The sequence below is a fragment of the Stylophora pistillata genome, chromosome 9 (genome assembly GCF_964205215.1).
Source record: "Stylophora pistillata chromosome 9, jaStyPist1.2, whole genome shotgun sequence".
NCBI lineage: Eukaryota > Metazoa > Cnidaria > Anthozoa > Scleractinia > Pocilloporidae > Stylophora > Stylophora pistillata.
The window spans coordinates 4,660,201-4,675,158 of NC_142527.1; the positions used below are offsets into that span (position 1 = coordinate 4,660,201).

The 14,958-nt window shown below is 37.9% G+C and overlaps 1 protein-coding gene across 1 annotated transcript in view; it reads left to right on the top strand.

The window, feature by feature from the left end:
- The window catches only part of LOC111338150 (TBC1 domain family member 1), a 15,371-nt gene extending 837 nt beyond the window's left edge, over positions 1 to 14,534 (top strand). Inside the window, exons 2-18 of the mRNA XM_088732960.1 lie at positions 1,688 to 2,428; positions 2,930 to 3,025; positions 3,466 to 3,589; positions 4,205 to 4,296; positions 4,719 to 4,820; positions 5,212 to 5,313; positions 5,564 to 5,605; positions 5,981 to 6,265; positions 6,764 to 6,812; positions 7,057 to 7,209; positions 7,715 to 7,867; positions 8,114 to 8,272; positions 8,390 to 8,634; positions 9,838 to 9,997; positions 10,319 to 10,356; positions 10,901 to 11,074; positions 11,532 to 14,534. Coding sequence (XP_088589086.1) covers positions 1,688 to 2,428; positions 2,930 to 3,025; positions 3,466 to 3,589; positions 4,205 to 4,296; positions 4,719 to 4,820; positions 5,212 to 5,313; positions 5,564 to 5,605; positions 5,981 to 6,265; positions 6,764 to 6,812; positions 7,057 to 7,209; positions 7,715 to 7,867; positions 8,114 to 8,272; positions 8,390 to 8,634; positions 9,838 to 9,997; positions 10,319 to 10,356; positions 10,901 to 11,074; positions 11,532 to 12,107 — 3,291 coding nt within the window. The 3' untranslated portion in view covers positions 12,108 to 14,534. The remainder of the gene's footprint in view (positions 1 to 1,687; positions 2,429 to 2,929; positions 3,026 to 3,465; positions 3,590 to 4,204; positions 4,297 to 4,718; positions 4,821 to 5,211; positions 5,314 to 5,563; positions 5,606 to 5,980; positions 6,266 to 6,763; positions 6,813 to 7,056; positions 7,210 to 7,714; positions 7,868 to 8,113; positions 8,273 to 8,389; positions 8,635 to 9,837; positions 9,998 to 10,318; positions 10,357 to 10,900; positions 11,075 to 11,531) is intronic.
- The last annotated feature ends 424 nt before the right edge of the window (positions 14,535 to 14,958 follow it).

The window sequence follows — 14,958 nt, forward strand, 5'->3', positions numbered from 1 at the left end:
AGTTTACCCCGCAAAACATTTCCTTGGTTTTGAAGGGAAACCTGATATACCACTTAACAGATTTTAGCTAGTTGTATTTATTTTGGCGGAGTAAGGTTTCGAAGCTCAACTTTTCACCTTTTCGATTTTTTATAACGACAAAGGGAGCTTTATTTTTTATCTTGATGGCGCACATGTTAAGGTTGCCTTAAAACTAATATCCGAGTGGTAATTTCCTAAGAATAAGTCGGGGTAATTTTATTATCCACGAATTGGTAGGATCTTTCTGGGTTGCATTTTCATTCTTTACGTTAAATAATTGTCGTCATTGTAATAGTTTTCCTAGCCTGAACATACCTCGCTAGTTATTGTTCGAAATCGTGTTTACGTTCATAAATTTCAAGGGAAAAATTTTCACCTCGTGAATACCTAATCAAGGTCCCTTATTAGATTCGGGAAAAAAATTTGGCTGTTGTGTCCTTCCGGATCAAAGGTTATTAAAATTGTTTTCCTGGCGAACTTCCTTCAGTGTTTATTTTGCGCATGTGACTGAGTGTTTGAAAAGTAGAACCTTTCACAAAATGCTATCACGTACATTGAAGAACTTGTTTTGAAGTTCAAGGTAATATTTCATGTTAGTTATTGTTATGCAAAACAGTTTTGTCACACAATATTTCGTGTCAGCGAAAACAATGTCACAAGGGAATTGCTGGTCTCGTTTCAGGTTTCCCATGCAAAAATTTTTTTTTTTCTAGTAGAACTCAGAATCTTATCCCTTGAGATGTCTAATTGACTTGAAATTATCAATGTCTTAAATTTGAGCTCAGGATTTTCCAATATATTTAAATGCCCCATTTAGGAGTTAAAATATACTTGATTAAGATTAATTTTTTTCCTTTGATAAAGAGTTTGGAAATCTGTTTAAGACAATCATTTAGTATTTTTCCAGCACACTGTAGCCAGCAGTTAATTGAACATTAGAATTTCTGTTATTATGAAATCATTGGCTGTACCATACAGATGGTGTCTGTGTTTTTGACAATATATACCAACTAATGTAGCTGGTAGTATTATATGTTGAAACAAATGAGGAAAAAAATTGTTGCAAGGCTTATATGAAAAGAGTCTTTAATATTCTGTGTACATATTAATTAAATTGAACCTGCCATGTCAGATGACTTTGATAAATTATTTCGGAAAGGACTTCTTCAGAACTACAATTTCAAAATGAATGGAAATTTAGGGGTTTGAGTTCTGTTCAAGGATATAAACATAAATTGTTCATGTAAACCTGCTGAAAAAAAATATATCATTTCATGCATACTGTATTAATAGGAGTGCATTTTGTTGGACAATGATGCAAGTGATGACTGTTTTAGAATCCTCCAAAAGGATGTGCAGTTTGTAATTCTTAAGACATCTGAATAACAAAATATTTCAGATATTTTTCGTTTGCCAAATCTGTACTGGTAACAATTTTCATCAACTGGTCAAACGTCCTTGTCAGAGAATACCATTGTGTGAAACTTTGAAATCTTAAATTTAGTAACAAGGGAACTCAAGGTTTAGAAGGGTGGTCCATTTGTGGAAGAACAAGCTGTAGTATTATTGCTTTTATGTGGCTTTAACTATGATTTAGTTTGGTTTTGGAAAGTGTCTGATGTTTGTCACAGAGATTCTAAGCTTTGTATTCCTTGTTTTCTCACAGGTTTCTGGGTTTTTGCGTGGTATTCGAGATGCTGCTAGGCAAGTAACAGAGCAACCAGGAAGTATTGTAACCACAGACAAGGAAAATTCTTCCAGTGAACCAGCTAATTCTAACAGTAATGGCAGTCCAAGTAATTCTTCTGAAAATCCTGAGACACAGGCGTTCATTTTTCCACTATGGTACGTGGGTCGAAGCACTGTATCACACAGACAAGCTCCACCCACTCTTATTGATGATTTGGTGGAGAGGTTTGATAAAAGAATAGGAATATATGAGTTGGAAAAGCAGCTAAGTGGACAAAAATCTGAACAAAGAGAAGGATGTTCTAATACAGTCAGTGTAAATGCCACTGTTGAAAATCATTCGAAGGAACATCCAGCATTGATCAAAGCAAAAAGCTTGGATCAAGAGAGAATACTTGGTAAAAAAAACAGCTGTGAAGACAATGCACCAGATGGCAGCAAGCACCCACCTCTGATGAAGATGGAAAGTTTGAATGGAAGACCTCGCTCTGCCAGTGACGGTGATAAAACAAAGGATGTTTACTCTACCAGGAGTCAGAATTCCCATCAGAACCAACATCATGCAAAAACACCCTCAAGGAAATCTAGTTTTGTTGGTGTTGGTGAAAACAGAAACATTCTTTTTAAAATCAGCATCCATTCAATTGCATGTCTCAGTGCAGCCTCAAGGATGCTTTTGATGGAGAGAAGACTCAGAGAAGTTTCTTTTTGTCAACAGGTAGGTGAAAATCATGATCAAATATTGTTAATAATGTGGCTATTCTACTCTCTTACATTGCAGCTAACCTAAACACTCTTTGATATATGTCATCTTTTAACCATCCCAAGAAATTATTTGGAAAAAAAAAACAGCATTTTTGGTTAAATCCTCACGTTTTGACATCAGTCTGTAGTGGAGCCCTTTCTGTTCCATAGTCAAGCATTTTGAAACTACTTATAGGGTGAACTGTTGCTGTGACATCATTGTTAGATTTACGTAAGACGTTTATATTTCAAAGATTATGACTTCATAGGGACAGCTGGGTAGATTACTTTTCTTTGTGGGCATTTGTTAACCAAGAAGTGATATTGTAGATTGACTGCCCACTTGTAAGTGAATCTCATTCGATGAAATCAAATATAAAGTGGAACTTATTTTTCTGTAGCTTGATCATTGCTGAAAGTAGCATGGATTTTTGAAACTTTGCATAGTAATTTCTTGTGTTCTTTAACAACTTAGGGAACAAAGTCACCTGAGCATTTTGGCTTTATCTGCCATGAGCTTAAAACCGGGCAGTATTTCTGTTATGTATTCAAGGGAAGTTCTGAACAAGTGGTAAGTTTCATGGTGAATGCAGTAACACATCCCATCATACTTAAACAAGCTAAATTAAATTTTTATCAACTTTTTTTTGTGCAAGACCAAGTCTCTTGACAAAATTACTCTTTTTGTAGGTTACATGAGTTGTATATAAAGCACTGCACTCTATTTGTAAAGACCTGTGCAAGGTGCATGCTATCCGTAAGCTGTAAAAGTCTACAGTACTTTATACCGTGATAATATAAATTTATTGCAGAATGATTTTCATTATCATTATCAGTATTATTTATCATTAGTACTATTATTGTTATAGTTAAGCAATGAAATGTTCAGAATTTTTTGTTTCAAATTCCAACACAATTTCCAGCCAGCTAGACAATTCTAATGTTGCATTAGCCTATTACTTTGGTGTGCAAGTCGTGAAGATATTTACATAAATAAAATGATGTTTTGAGGTGGATGAGGTGATGCAATCTTTAAGAAAAGCATTCAACAGTGCTTGGCAAGCAGCAGGTCCTACTTCAGTCTGTGACATGTGTCCTCTTCATCATCTTCATCAATTGTGTGTTCAACTTGAAGGTAAGTTTGTGTGCCCATCCTGCCCACTTTGGTTTGCCTGCTGTGATTCTATGCAGGGAAAAAAATTGCATGGAGTGGGCTTAAAAAGTTTGAAGTTTTTGGACAATGTCTACAATGGAGTCGCAAAAAGAGGCAAAAGACTGTGAAAACAAGGAAAATATAAACAAGATGTGAGTTTAATGTGACACAAAAACTGAAAAACTAAAAGACAGAGTGATATGAAGGCATGGAAATGAGTTTGCTTCTTATTAAAGTGAAATATTTTTTGCAATGTCCTCAATTGACCAAGCTCATTTGGTCAAGATAGCTGGATATTAGCCTCATTCTTTATTTTGCATTTTTGTGCACCTAACTTCATCATCCATAAAAACCAAAGTAGAACTTGGTCAATATCCAGCCATCTTGACCTCGCACTTGGTCAATAACCCATACATCTTACAAATGAACATGACACTATGATCAAGGACCACTTATGACTTGTAGTCTAGCACCCCAAGCACAGGCAACCAGGTCTCCCACAACACCCATGAACAGTCTCTTACTGTCAAAACGGGTTGTTAGAGCAGTAGGCTGGATCCTCTATGGCTTTGAGTAATTCTTTTATGTTCTTTGCAGGGCGTGGAGCAAGTAATCAATATGATATACTGCAAAAACACAGAATTAATCTCAGTGATGATGAGATGAGCCAGTTTACCGAACAGTTTAAGGTGAGTGTGTATGGTCACAACATAAATGCAGCGATGGTTAACAAATTTAAAACCATGCAGTGAAAATCTTTGCCCACAAGTTGTGAAATACTGTTGCCCTTAAAGTCAAGTGGCAGTAGGTGGCATGTACATGTACCTCACAGATTTGATTATTGTTTTTTGGGTATTAATATCAAGTTATTAAAATAACAAATCTGTCGTTGCTGATATTAAATTTCTAGTGTATTTAGTATGGTGTATTTTGTACTCTTTTTTGCTTGTTTTCACAATTTTTTTTTTTACACAGCTTGCTTCACTCTCAAGCAGGAGTGATTTGTAATTAAAATTTCATCCAAGTTTCTGAATCACAACTTTTCCTTAAACAAATTGAGGATGGTTTTGCAAACAAAAATAGTTTTGCTAAACATTTTTCCATCTCTTAGGCTGAAAGTCCATCAACGGTGACTGAGGAAATTGAAGTAATCATGGCCATATTCAGAGCAATGTATGAAAAAAGGCAACTACAGCACACACACATTAGCCAGGTAACAGAAAAGCAAAAAAAATTGTTCATTCAGTTGTGTCAAGGTAGTGCATATTAAAAGGCAGCCTGTGAAGAACAACCATTTCTATTTCATTTCACTGTTGGAAAAATGAACAGCAACACACAACTGCAGTATTCATAGAGAAGCTGCAAACCACAGCATGTATGTTGCAGAAGACAAAAGACAAAAGGCAGCAATGATAAAAATCTCTCATCATTGAACATTAACCAACCAAATTTTATTTTTCATTTCATTAGTGCCCATTTTAGATCCAAGGTCATTTGCAAGCTCATTCCATTTCTTGTACTTAGAAATGAGCTCTGTTTGCACTGTACCCCATGGAGCCAAAGGGTAAAGATAAAGTAAGTTTATCTTCATATTGTCTCTTCAGGGACAGCAATACCAAAAGGACAAAGTACCTGTAAGCCCTAATTTGCTCCAAAAAGCCAAGAAGTCTCTGACCAGTTCATTTGAAAGTTTCATGAGTAAGAGGGTAAGAACAACATGTCTAATTTTATTTCTTGGGAGAATGGTTAATTATTGTACATTATTTACAGATTCAAGTGAAAGGTGCTATTTATGACTTGATGTCATAGTGTGATTATCTGGATAAGAGTACTCTTGGTTGATGATTTCTGCATCTAACATGCTAAAAAAATTTTTTCTTTGATTATTCAAGCTTATTTGGTGGAGGTCATTTAGAGAAATTTCTTTATGTAACATTTTAGTGTGTAACATTCTAGGCTAGAGCAAGGACAGTAATGAGTGAAGAGTGTTCTGGAATGGTAAGTGATACCAAGTTATATCCCAAGTGTGTAGCATAAGAGCTAATTTAACTTAAAAGGTACCAAGCAGAGGGGGTTGGCAAAATAGGTAGTGCTTGTGTGTTGAACTTGGTTATCCCTGTTGTAAGAAACTTAAACCCTTTACAACCTAACTTTAGTTTGCATATTTCTGTACTGTTCTCTCTAGTTAAGGTGCTGAAAAGGAGAATTTATTAAAAGTTCAAGAGCTTCGGTAGCTGATGATCATTTCCTTTATTCTCGTGACATTACTGCTTGATTCAGGTGTGATATTGTAAGGAGAAATTAGATGCTAGTCACTCTTAGAGTTCAAAGAATCAAATTAAGTTGATTTAATTCTTTTTCAAAATTTGATAGGAAAGATGTGAGCCAACCAAACAATCACCTGATCCACAAAGGAGAAGAAGCATGACACTGGACAGCACCCCTTCAAATTGGAACATCACTACTCCACCCATGTCGCCATTGAAAGAACTATCTGCAAAGGGCGAGGATTTATTTACAAGCACACCACACAAGCTGCCAAGACAAACAGCAAATGGAGAAACCAGTCCATCCATGACCACTCCACCTAACACACCCACTAAAACACCCAGTCGCCACAGGCGTCTGAGCAAAACAAACTCCTATGGATACAGACAGGTTTGTGTTGTGTGTAATATTCAGGGATCTCATAGAGGGGGGACTGCGGTACTTCCTACCTTTACACAGAACATTAAGAGTCTGTCCCAAAGTTATGACAAAGTGATTAACTTCTTTCTTCATTTGATGACCAAGGACAAAATTAACCATCTTTCTTATGCCATTTGCTCTCACAACACTTGCAGCATTTCTGATTTTAAGAGTATGCTGGCACTTGTCACTTATGAATCTACAGCTGTGCTATTTGTTGTGGTCACAATTCAGTTCTCTGTCACTCAGTGACAGTGCTTGAAGTGCAAAATCTGTAGGCATATTGCTCAAACCTCTACAGGGAACTCAGATTTTTCTTTGTTTTGGGCTTGTGAGAAAACAGATGCATCTTTCTTTTTTTCATTGGATGGGCTTGCACAAAATGTACCTCCTCTGGTACTCATGATAAAAAATGCTGGGTGCATTTTAGGAATTGATTCGCAAATGTTTTGACTTTTTTTGTTGCAGACCATATTTCACAGTGTAGTCACACCATCAAAGAAAGAATCCATTTCAGGTAAATTCCAAGTGATTGTTACACAATTTGCCTCAACATTCGCTTTACAATTTAACCTTAGAGGACAGACCCCCATGACAGACCGAAAGTTCCATCATTGGAAATAAAAGATATTTATTTGAAATGCTAGTAAACCTACATAGTATTTTACATATTAGTGATTTGCTCAGCAGGCCAAGTTGACCTCTTATTTAACAACTAAGCTTATGTTTTAACATCAAGCTTCTTGAATCTATACTTGCAGCTGATCCAGAGTTAGGCATTCCCCAGAGTGCATCATGGGCAGAAATGGTTGGTCGCAAGAAATCCTCCCAGGAGCTGAGAGCTCTGTGGCGCAAAGCTATCATGGAACAGATTTTACTCATCAGAATGGAGAGAGAAAATAACAGTTTACAGGGTACTTTGTAATATAGTCGAGGATAATCTTGTTGTCAGACAACCAAATTGCCTCATACAGCATCATTTATGCATATTTTTTCCTTCCAAGTGGTTTATAAAGCCTCTACCCCACCTTTGCCAGCTCTTTTAGGGGCAGCAGTGTACTCCACTCAGCTCTTCTGTTTAGCCCTTCTTTCCTCTGCAGTCCTCATAAATATTGTCCTGGATCTATTGTCTCCAGTATCCTTCTGGTGTCCCTGTTGATACAGGCCTATAGTTGTTGTGAAGCAAGCTCTTTCCTCAATATTTGGATGGCAAATTTTCAATTGTATTCCAGTTTGATCTTCTCCAGTTTTTGTAGTCCTCGCTCTCAGTAACAATTGTTGATATTCTTAGAATTAACACAACACTGGTGCACCATTTCCCAAAGGCCCATTTGGATCAATTATTGTTGATCCAGGTTCATTAAGAATAACCTTTTTTACGCAGTAGTTGAACCTTTGAACTGTTTTTTTTTTTTTTAGTTAACCAGAGTGTCATAGAAGCCAATATGCTGAAGCTATCCTACAATGAAGACCCTCCGTGTTCTGATGTAGCAGCTGCAACTTGGAACAAAATTCTTGAGAATGGTGATGAAGCTGTTGACTTAAAGACTCTAACAGAAGCTGTCAAAGCTGGTAGGTAGACTCCAAGACCTTCCATTGCGCTCAAACTGCGGACTATTGATTTTGAATCTAAATTTGAAAGGTTAATACACAGTAATCGCTTTGGATACTCCTACATTTAAACCAGTGTCTTGCGTTAATGATAAATTAGTGTAACTAGTGTAGAAGTCCTCATACATGAAAGAAAAATTTCCACATACATAACCATCAGAGATATATTTCTTATGTATTTCCTATGTATTCATTTATTGTGCAAAGGGATACCCAAAGCCAAAAGAGGTGAGATATGGGTGTTCCTTGCCAAGCAGCACAACCTACATTCACCTCCTGATGGAGAACAGCTATGGAGGGAAAAGACTTACCAGGAAATAAAGGAAGGCTCGACGTGTCACCAGCACTCCATCTTTATTGACCTCGGTAATTATGAAGGAGAACTATTGATCTCTTGCCACTCCTTTTGAGTTGAGAGAAGCTGAGTGAGGTAAAGGCCTTGTCATATTCTCCTTTGATTTTGCGGTACTTTTCTCTTCCTAGGTCGCACATTTCCGAGTCACCCATATTTTTCTCCTCCGTTGGGTCATGGCCAGTTGTGTTTGTTTAACATCCTGAAGGCGTATTCCATTTTAGATGAAGAGGTTGGCTACTGCCAGGGACTCAGCTTTGTAGCCGGGATCCTGTTGATGCATATGAAAGAAGAGGAAGCTTACGACATACTGAGATTCATGATGTACACGCTTGGTGTCCGTAAGCAATACAAACCTGACATGCAAGATTTACAGGTAAAGGAACTTAGCTGAATAAATTGATATTAAAGCCTGTTTGTGAGCAGCGCTCGAAGCTAACCGTCGTTCACTCGTCAAAAACGAGTAAAATGTACCACGGGACGAGTGAGAATTACAATCACTCTTACTTTTGGACGAGTATGCAGTTTCTTGTTTTCATCTGGTTTGCATTTTACGAATTTTAAGTCAATAAAAACAACCATTAAATGGGTGCTTTGTATTTATTTACGAATGTGCAAAGAGCCATGCCGTGACACCATTGTGAAAATGGAGAGGCACTGGTTTGAGCAAACACTTTCTAGCATGCGCAGTAGATAGCAGGGCGCAGTAGATAGCATGGCGGAAAATTGCTTGACATCATGGCTGCTCGCCGCTGTTTTTCTAGTTATCCCCTATTTCAAAACTATTTATATTACTGTAGATAGATATTATGGTACTAACAATTTCAGGTCCATCATTTTCCCCGGGAGATAGATGTAACTGTATTCTTCCAAATGAATGAATCAAAACAATAGATGCGACCAGTTAGATTCCTTCCAGGACTACTGAAAATCTCCTACTACTTGTTCCAGGAAAACCATTTCAAAAAGTTAGTTTCGAGCACTGTGTGAGACTGACTCGCACAGCGAGAGAGAGAGAGCATTTTACCATTTCAAGCAGCGACTAAAGCTCGAAAGAGCCTCTAAATTTGCGAAGCGAGCAAATTACCCTAAGCCTTATTCGATGGAACGGTGAAATGGCGGAACGTCCTACAACTCGGATTGCCTTGTTGTATGAAACGAAGTCTCACAAAAATGGATTTGCAATGAAAATAAGAAAGTATTTTATAATAAACAGGCAAAATTAACAAAGGAAACCTGGTTTAATTATTGTTGGAGCCTAGAGAATAGGCTTCTTGAAGAACGGTGAGGTCCTATAAGTTATCATTACGATTACTTTTATCATTACGATATCATTACGATTTTACTTTTATGTGAGCCGAAAGTGAGTTATTTTGGATCGTTTTTTACGCTGTTAATAATTTTGTATTGTGGAGGATTTTATGGAAATTATTGCCAAAACTTTTATCATTATTATTATTATTACTACTATACTCTTCAACCATCTTTCTCTTGTGGGACAGTGTATCCATAAATGTGTGGGATGCGGTTGCCGTAGCCATTTGCAGTCTTGAGTGTCTATTTTTTTCTTTTATTTCAGACACAATTTTACATGTTGTCGCGCCTGTTACATGATTACTACAAACCTGTCTACGAGTTTCTACTGGAGCTTGAAATCACACCCACTCTCTACGCCGCCCCATGGTTCCTTACGCTCTTCGCATCTCACTTCCCAGTAGGCTTTGTCGCACGAGTACTGGGTGAGTTGTGGCCTTTGTTAAATGATCGATGAAAGTTAGTGCTACATTGTCCTGAAAGAGATTTTGGGGGAAGAAATACTAAATCTCGTAAAGTTTTCTTTAAAAGCGAATTTGAAAACAAGATGCGATGTCAACTGGGACCACCTTTCTATACCTTGAATTAAATTGTGATATTCCTACCAGATCCCTTGTTTTTGTTACTTTATTGTCGGTTTATAGAAATGCTCCTATCGATTCAAAGTTTCCATCCTTTTCAAGCAAGAAACTGCATTTTATCCACGCGTTTGTTGTAAGTAGTAGTTGTTGTTTTTCTTTTTTTAGATATGATGTTTCTTCAAGGCATGGAGGTGGTATTCAAGGTAAGTTAATCCAAGCACCTGTGCTGTCGTTCAACTGAAATCCTACCACAGTTACTTACTACAGCCGCCCACCATTGTTAGGTTTTTAATTTTGAGTTAGGAGTGAAGTTTTTTTTTGTGGAAGCTGCTTTTGTCGTAAAAAGCTCGAAGGATCCGATAAGCGGACGCACGAGGACCATTACAAAACCCACTCGTACTGTTCTCCCTGGTCACAATTGATTACACAACCTCTTTATCGCACGCTCAGAATTTTAAAGCTTAAATTACACGTAATCACAAAGCAAACTAAAAAGCTCTCAGTTTGTCAGATCTGTACAGAGTTCATTCGGTCACGCAAGTGTCACATAATCGTTGAACTTGTCCACACTTCTTATGAAATATATCGGCTTTACGATCATTTACCAGTTTGATCCCCCACCCCCCTCCCCCCCCCCCTGCCTAACCAGCGCGTACCTTTTCATGGTAGGAGTCATGAGACGGAAAGGTAATTCAATAAACCGCAATTCACGTGCACAGACTGACCAAGATTTGTGAATTTCACCAGGTGATCCTGTTGCTGCTCGGGTCTTGTCAGGAAGAGCTTTTGGTTAGTGATGGTTTAGAGGGTGCTGTGGAAGTGATGAAAACTTCCCTGGCGCCATTTGCAGAACAAAACGTCGAATGGTTGGTCAGTCAAGTGCTCTCGTTTGATATCAGTAAAGATCTGGAGTCTTACGAGGTGAGTTGCCCATCGTAACTGTGCCAGTAAAGGGTAACAGAGCCTATGACAAGGTGAATCCCTACTCCCCCCCTGGATGAGATAGTAGACCATTGCTGGTCACCCCCCTGTCACTCTCTCAAGTTGATTTGATAGTTCATTGCATGGGTACCCATTCATTCTCCTGAGTAGAAAGGGGCACATCAAGAGTTATTTCCTCCATACAGCTCCTTGTACATTTCCTTGGGCACTGACAAGAAGAATTTGTTTGACAATCGCACGGTTCTTCCATATCTGCCTTCTCTCTCAAGAGCAGCGTTTCTTTTTCTTTGTTTAATTCACGCCATTAAAAAATGGCAATTTTTTCCGAACAGAGTTGCTACTGTGAATTGGCCACCACTAAGAGGTTGTAAAATTCGGAGAGTTAACCCCCGCCTTTGTTGATCACAAAATGTTTTTTCGAATACTTTCTCTCTAGGTTGAGTACTGTGTTCTCAAGGAGGAGGACCTAAGCGTTGCTTCATTTGAGGTCATTGAAAGTGAAAAAGTAGATTCCTTGGAGGCAGAACTCGCCATCAAATCAAAACAGATTCAAATGCTGTCTGAGCAACTCTCCTGTGCCCGGAACACAATTCATGGCCTCGAGAGCACTATTAACACCATGCAAATTAATCAGAATGAACTCAAAGGCATCATTAGATCTCTGCGAGCGGAGAACGACAGCTTGACTAGAAACTTTGAAAAACTGAAAGCTCAGGTCCTTTCCAACGGCGATTTGTCCCCAAGAGTAGAAATCGCTGATCCTCTAGACGATAACGCGTCAGCGATCGCGGACGGTTCATCTGAGTGCAGTACCATCAAGCCAACGAATTCTAACGAGGCAAACGCGAGTTGTAACGAAGAGAACACCGACAGTTTTGAGCACATCGGCAGCGGTAATGATCTTACGGACGACGAAGCTGATTCGGACGAGTTTATAGATGGAAAGCGTGGGTGTGACAGTGGGAGCCCTGCTTTAAGCGACAAGTGCGAAGACCTTGTCGTTAGTAGATAAGTTTTTACATCCTTTTTTTTCCTCGTTTTTTTCTTCGAACGCTGGAACGACTCACATCAATTTATTTTCTGAGGACTTAACTCCATCCTGGCTTAGCAGACTGATATCGTGCGCGTTTTTCGCGACTCTGTGTGGGTTCTTGCGGACCTTAAGAAATCAAATCACGGGGTTTACGTGACTTAGTTAATTTACTTTCGTGAGGATCAGCAACAAGTCGTACAGCCTAATAGTTTCATCCGCTACGGGCCCAGTCCACATCCACTTCATTTTTGTGACAGTAGTTTCCGTGATAATTTAAGTTTGTTGGTGTGCTTTAGTAAATTCAATTTTTTCTTTGTTTTTCCCCTCGTTTTTGGAGGGGCGAGGGGGTAAATTGTCTTGGAAACTGACCGTTAGATTCACTGTGATAAATGAAAAGAATGGTAAAAGTGAAAATTAGCCCTTATTGCCTGAGTTCGGCCAATGGTCGGAGCGATAATGAGTTTTCTCGCTTTGTTTACATGCAGTTATTTGGTGTTCAGAGTATTTTACAGGCGCGTATTAAAACTAGTTTCAGTTCATCTATTGTCACGGAAAACTAGTCTCGCAACAAACGTTCGCGCGTGGACTTGGGCAAAAACTTTAGAATTTTGCTTTGCTCCTCACCGTGATTGGTTCATAGAACCCGCGTCAACCTCTCAACCAATCAGGGGCAAAACTAAAAACAGTAGCGCCGTAGCCACTCGCGTTTTCCCACGTCTTAAACATTTTACTTTGAGTTCTGATTGGCTTCTTGCAATGTTTTCCTCTGCCTTGATTGGTTTTTGTGATAGTATACTCTGTCCATTACCATTTTTCGTTCGCAAGGGAAGTACAGTGAATATTCACGTCAACTGACTCTAAACATTCTTTATCACTATGGACTTATTTCGTTGTGTTTCGTGTCTGTGGGAATGATTTAACAGGGGATCTTAAAATTAAATGAATATTTTTTTAATGTTTAAATCAGTCTTAAATGAATCTCGTCTTCGGCAGTACACCAAAGGAATGTAAACATTGTTTTTCGGAGAGAAATAGCGAAAACAACTCCGACTTTAGGTTGAGTTACGCCATAAAAAAAAATGCTTTACATGGACATTTGACAACAGTTTCTCAGTTCAAACGAACAGGAAACAGCAAACCAAAAAAAAAAAAAAGAACCGTTCTGATCGAAGATGGAGGAAGTGAAGAGGGATAAAAGTGAGATATTTTTTGAAAGGCAGTTTTGTCTCAGTTTGGCTCTGTCATGCAACACGCTGGATAGAGGAAGTGTGTTCCTTGATCCCCTTGCGTTTTGCGTGAAAGAAACCAAACATGTAGTGTAGATCGTTGTAGAAACTGGCGTAGCATTCAAATTGAGCTGTAGTAATTGTTTGTCTTGTATTTTCAATGTCATGATCCAGTAGGCCTTCTCCGCGAGCACTTATTTTAAAGCTCGTCACACAAGTTTTAGCTTTTGGAGCTGTCTTTTAAAAGCTACGGTTCCTTGACGAGTGAAGTAGATTTTGAGCGCGCTGAAGGACAACCTTGATCAGTGGATTAAAATGCCTGTAACATAGGCTGATATTAGAGTAGTATCTAATACAGAGTGAATAATAATATTAATGATATTGAATCAATTTGTTATGTTTATAAATTTGAGAGCAGAAGCAAAAAAATAGTTTATAATTTCCAGCTTTTTCTTTTGTACAAAGACCAACGCCATATTGTTTATGTATTTTTGTTTTGAAATTTGCAATTACGCCATCATGAAGTTGGATGGTTCGGTCGCAAATTTCGCAAAATTTATGATAAGTTGTGAATTATTTTTTAGTCTGTGCTATGCTGGTAATAACCAAAGCTGCTCCTCTTTCGTCACACGAGCATGCTAGTCATTCACCATCTATTTTCCGAATCAGAATTTTGAATTTAGCCAGGATTTGCCATTGGAATTCGATTGTGGTAAAAATGTTGTTGTTCACATGTTCCGTAGACATCGAAAATGGAAGGCACCCGGGAGTTTGTGGTGAAAAACAAATTTCAACTGATAAATCTTTCCTGCTTCCCTTAACAATTTTTTTCCTAAGACTAAATTTGTTCACAGACCCTTCCAACCATTAGTTGCATCGCAGAATTGGATGAAATTTTGGGGAGAAAATCTTGTCCCGACTTCAATCCGGTATACGATCTTTACTTTATTCTACTTAGCAAAAGATTGCAGCAACAGCAGCTTTCGTTACCAGCATAGACAACGGAAAAACATACGAATGAAAATCAAAACAAAATAATTGTTGATGTAATTTTATTTTTCAAAATAATGACTACTTTGTATTTGACTAAATTTTCTTTGGATTCAGATGTGAAATAAGTTAAATTGATTGGGATATCTTGTAAAATTGTGACTGTTAAAATAAAATGTTGGAAGATTGACTCGTTTGTTGAAGTACTAAATGGTTAATCAGATCTTGGTGTAAGCTAGGTTATGGTAACCAAGACTGCCACAAACATCTGTTCTAAACAAAATAAACCAATCATTGTAAAGGAAACAAAAAAGGAATGCAAGCTAAACGTCTGTGTTGTACTTCAATTTTATCCTTGGTTCAAATTTTATTTTCCTTTGTTTCAAACTCATTATCATACATTAACATGACCGAGAACAAGGGAAAAAAAAATTTGAACCAAGTATAAAATTGAACTACAACATCTACACCCTACATCAGCGTGCATATTCTCCATACTTTCTCCGTACATTTCCTAAGGCGCTTACAAGGAGAATTTGTTTAAGAATCAAGAGCTATTTCAGTGATCATTTTCTTTATTCTCATATTTCTTTATTGTCACGACCTTAATGTTT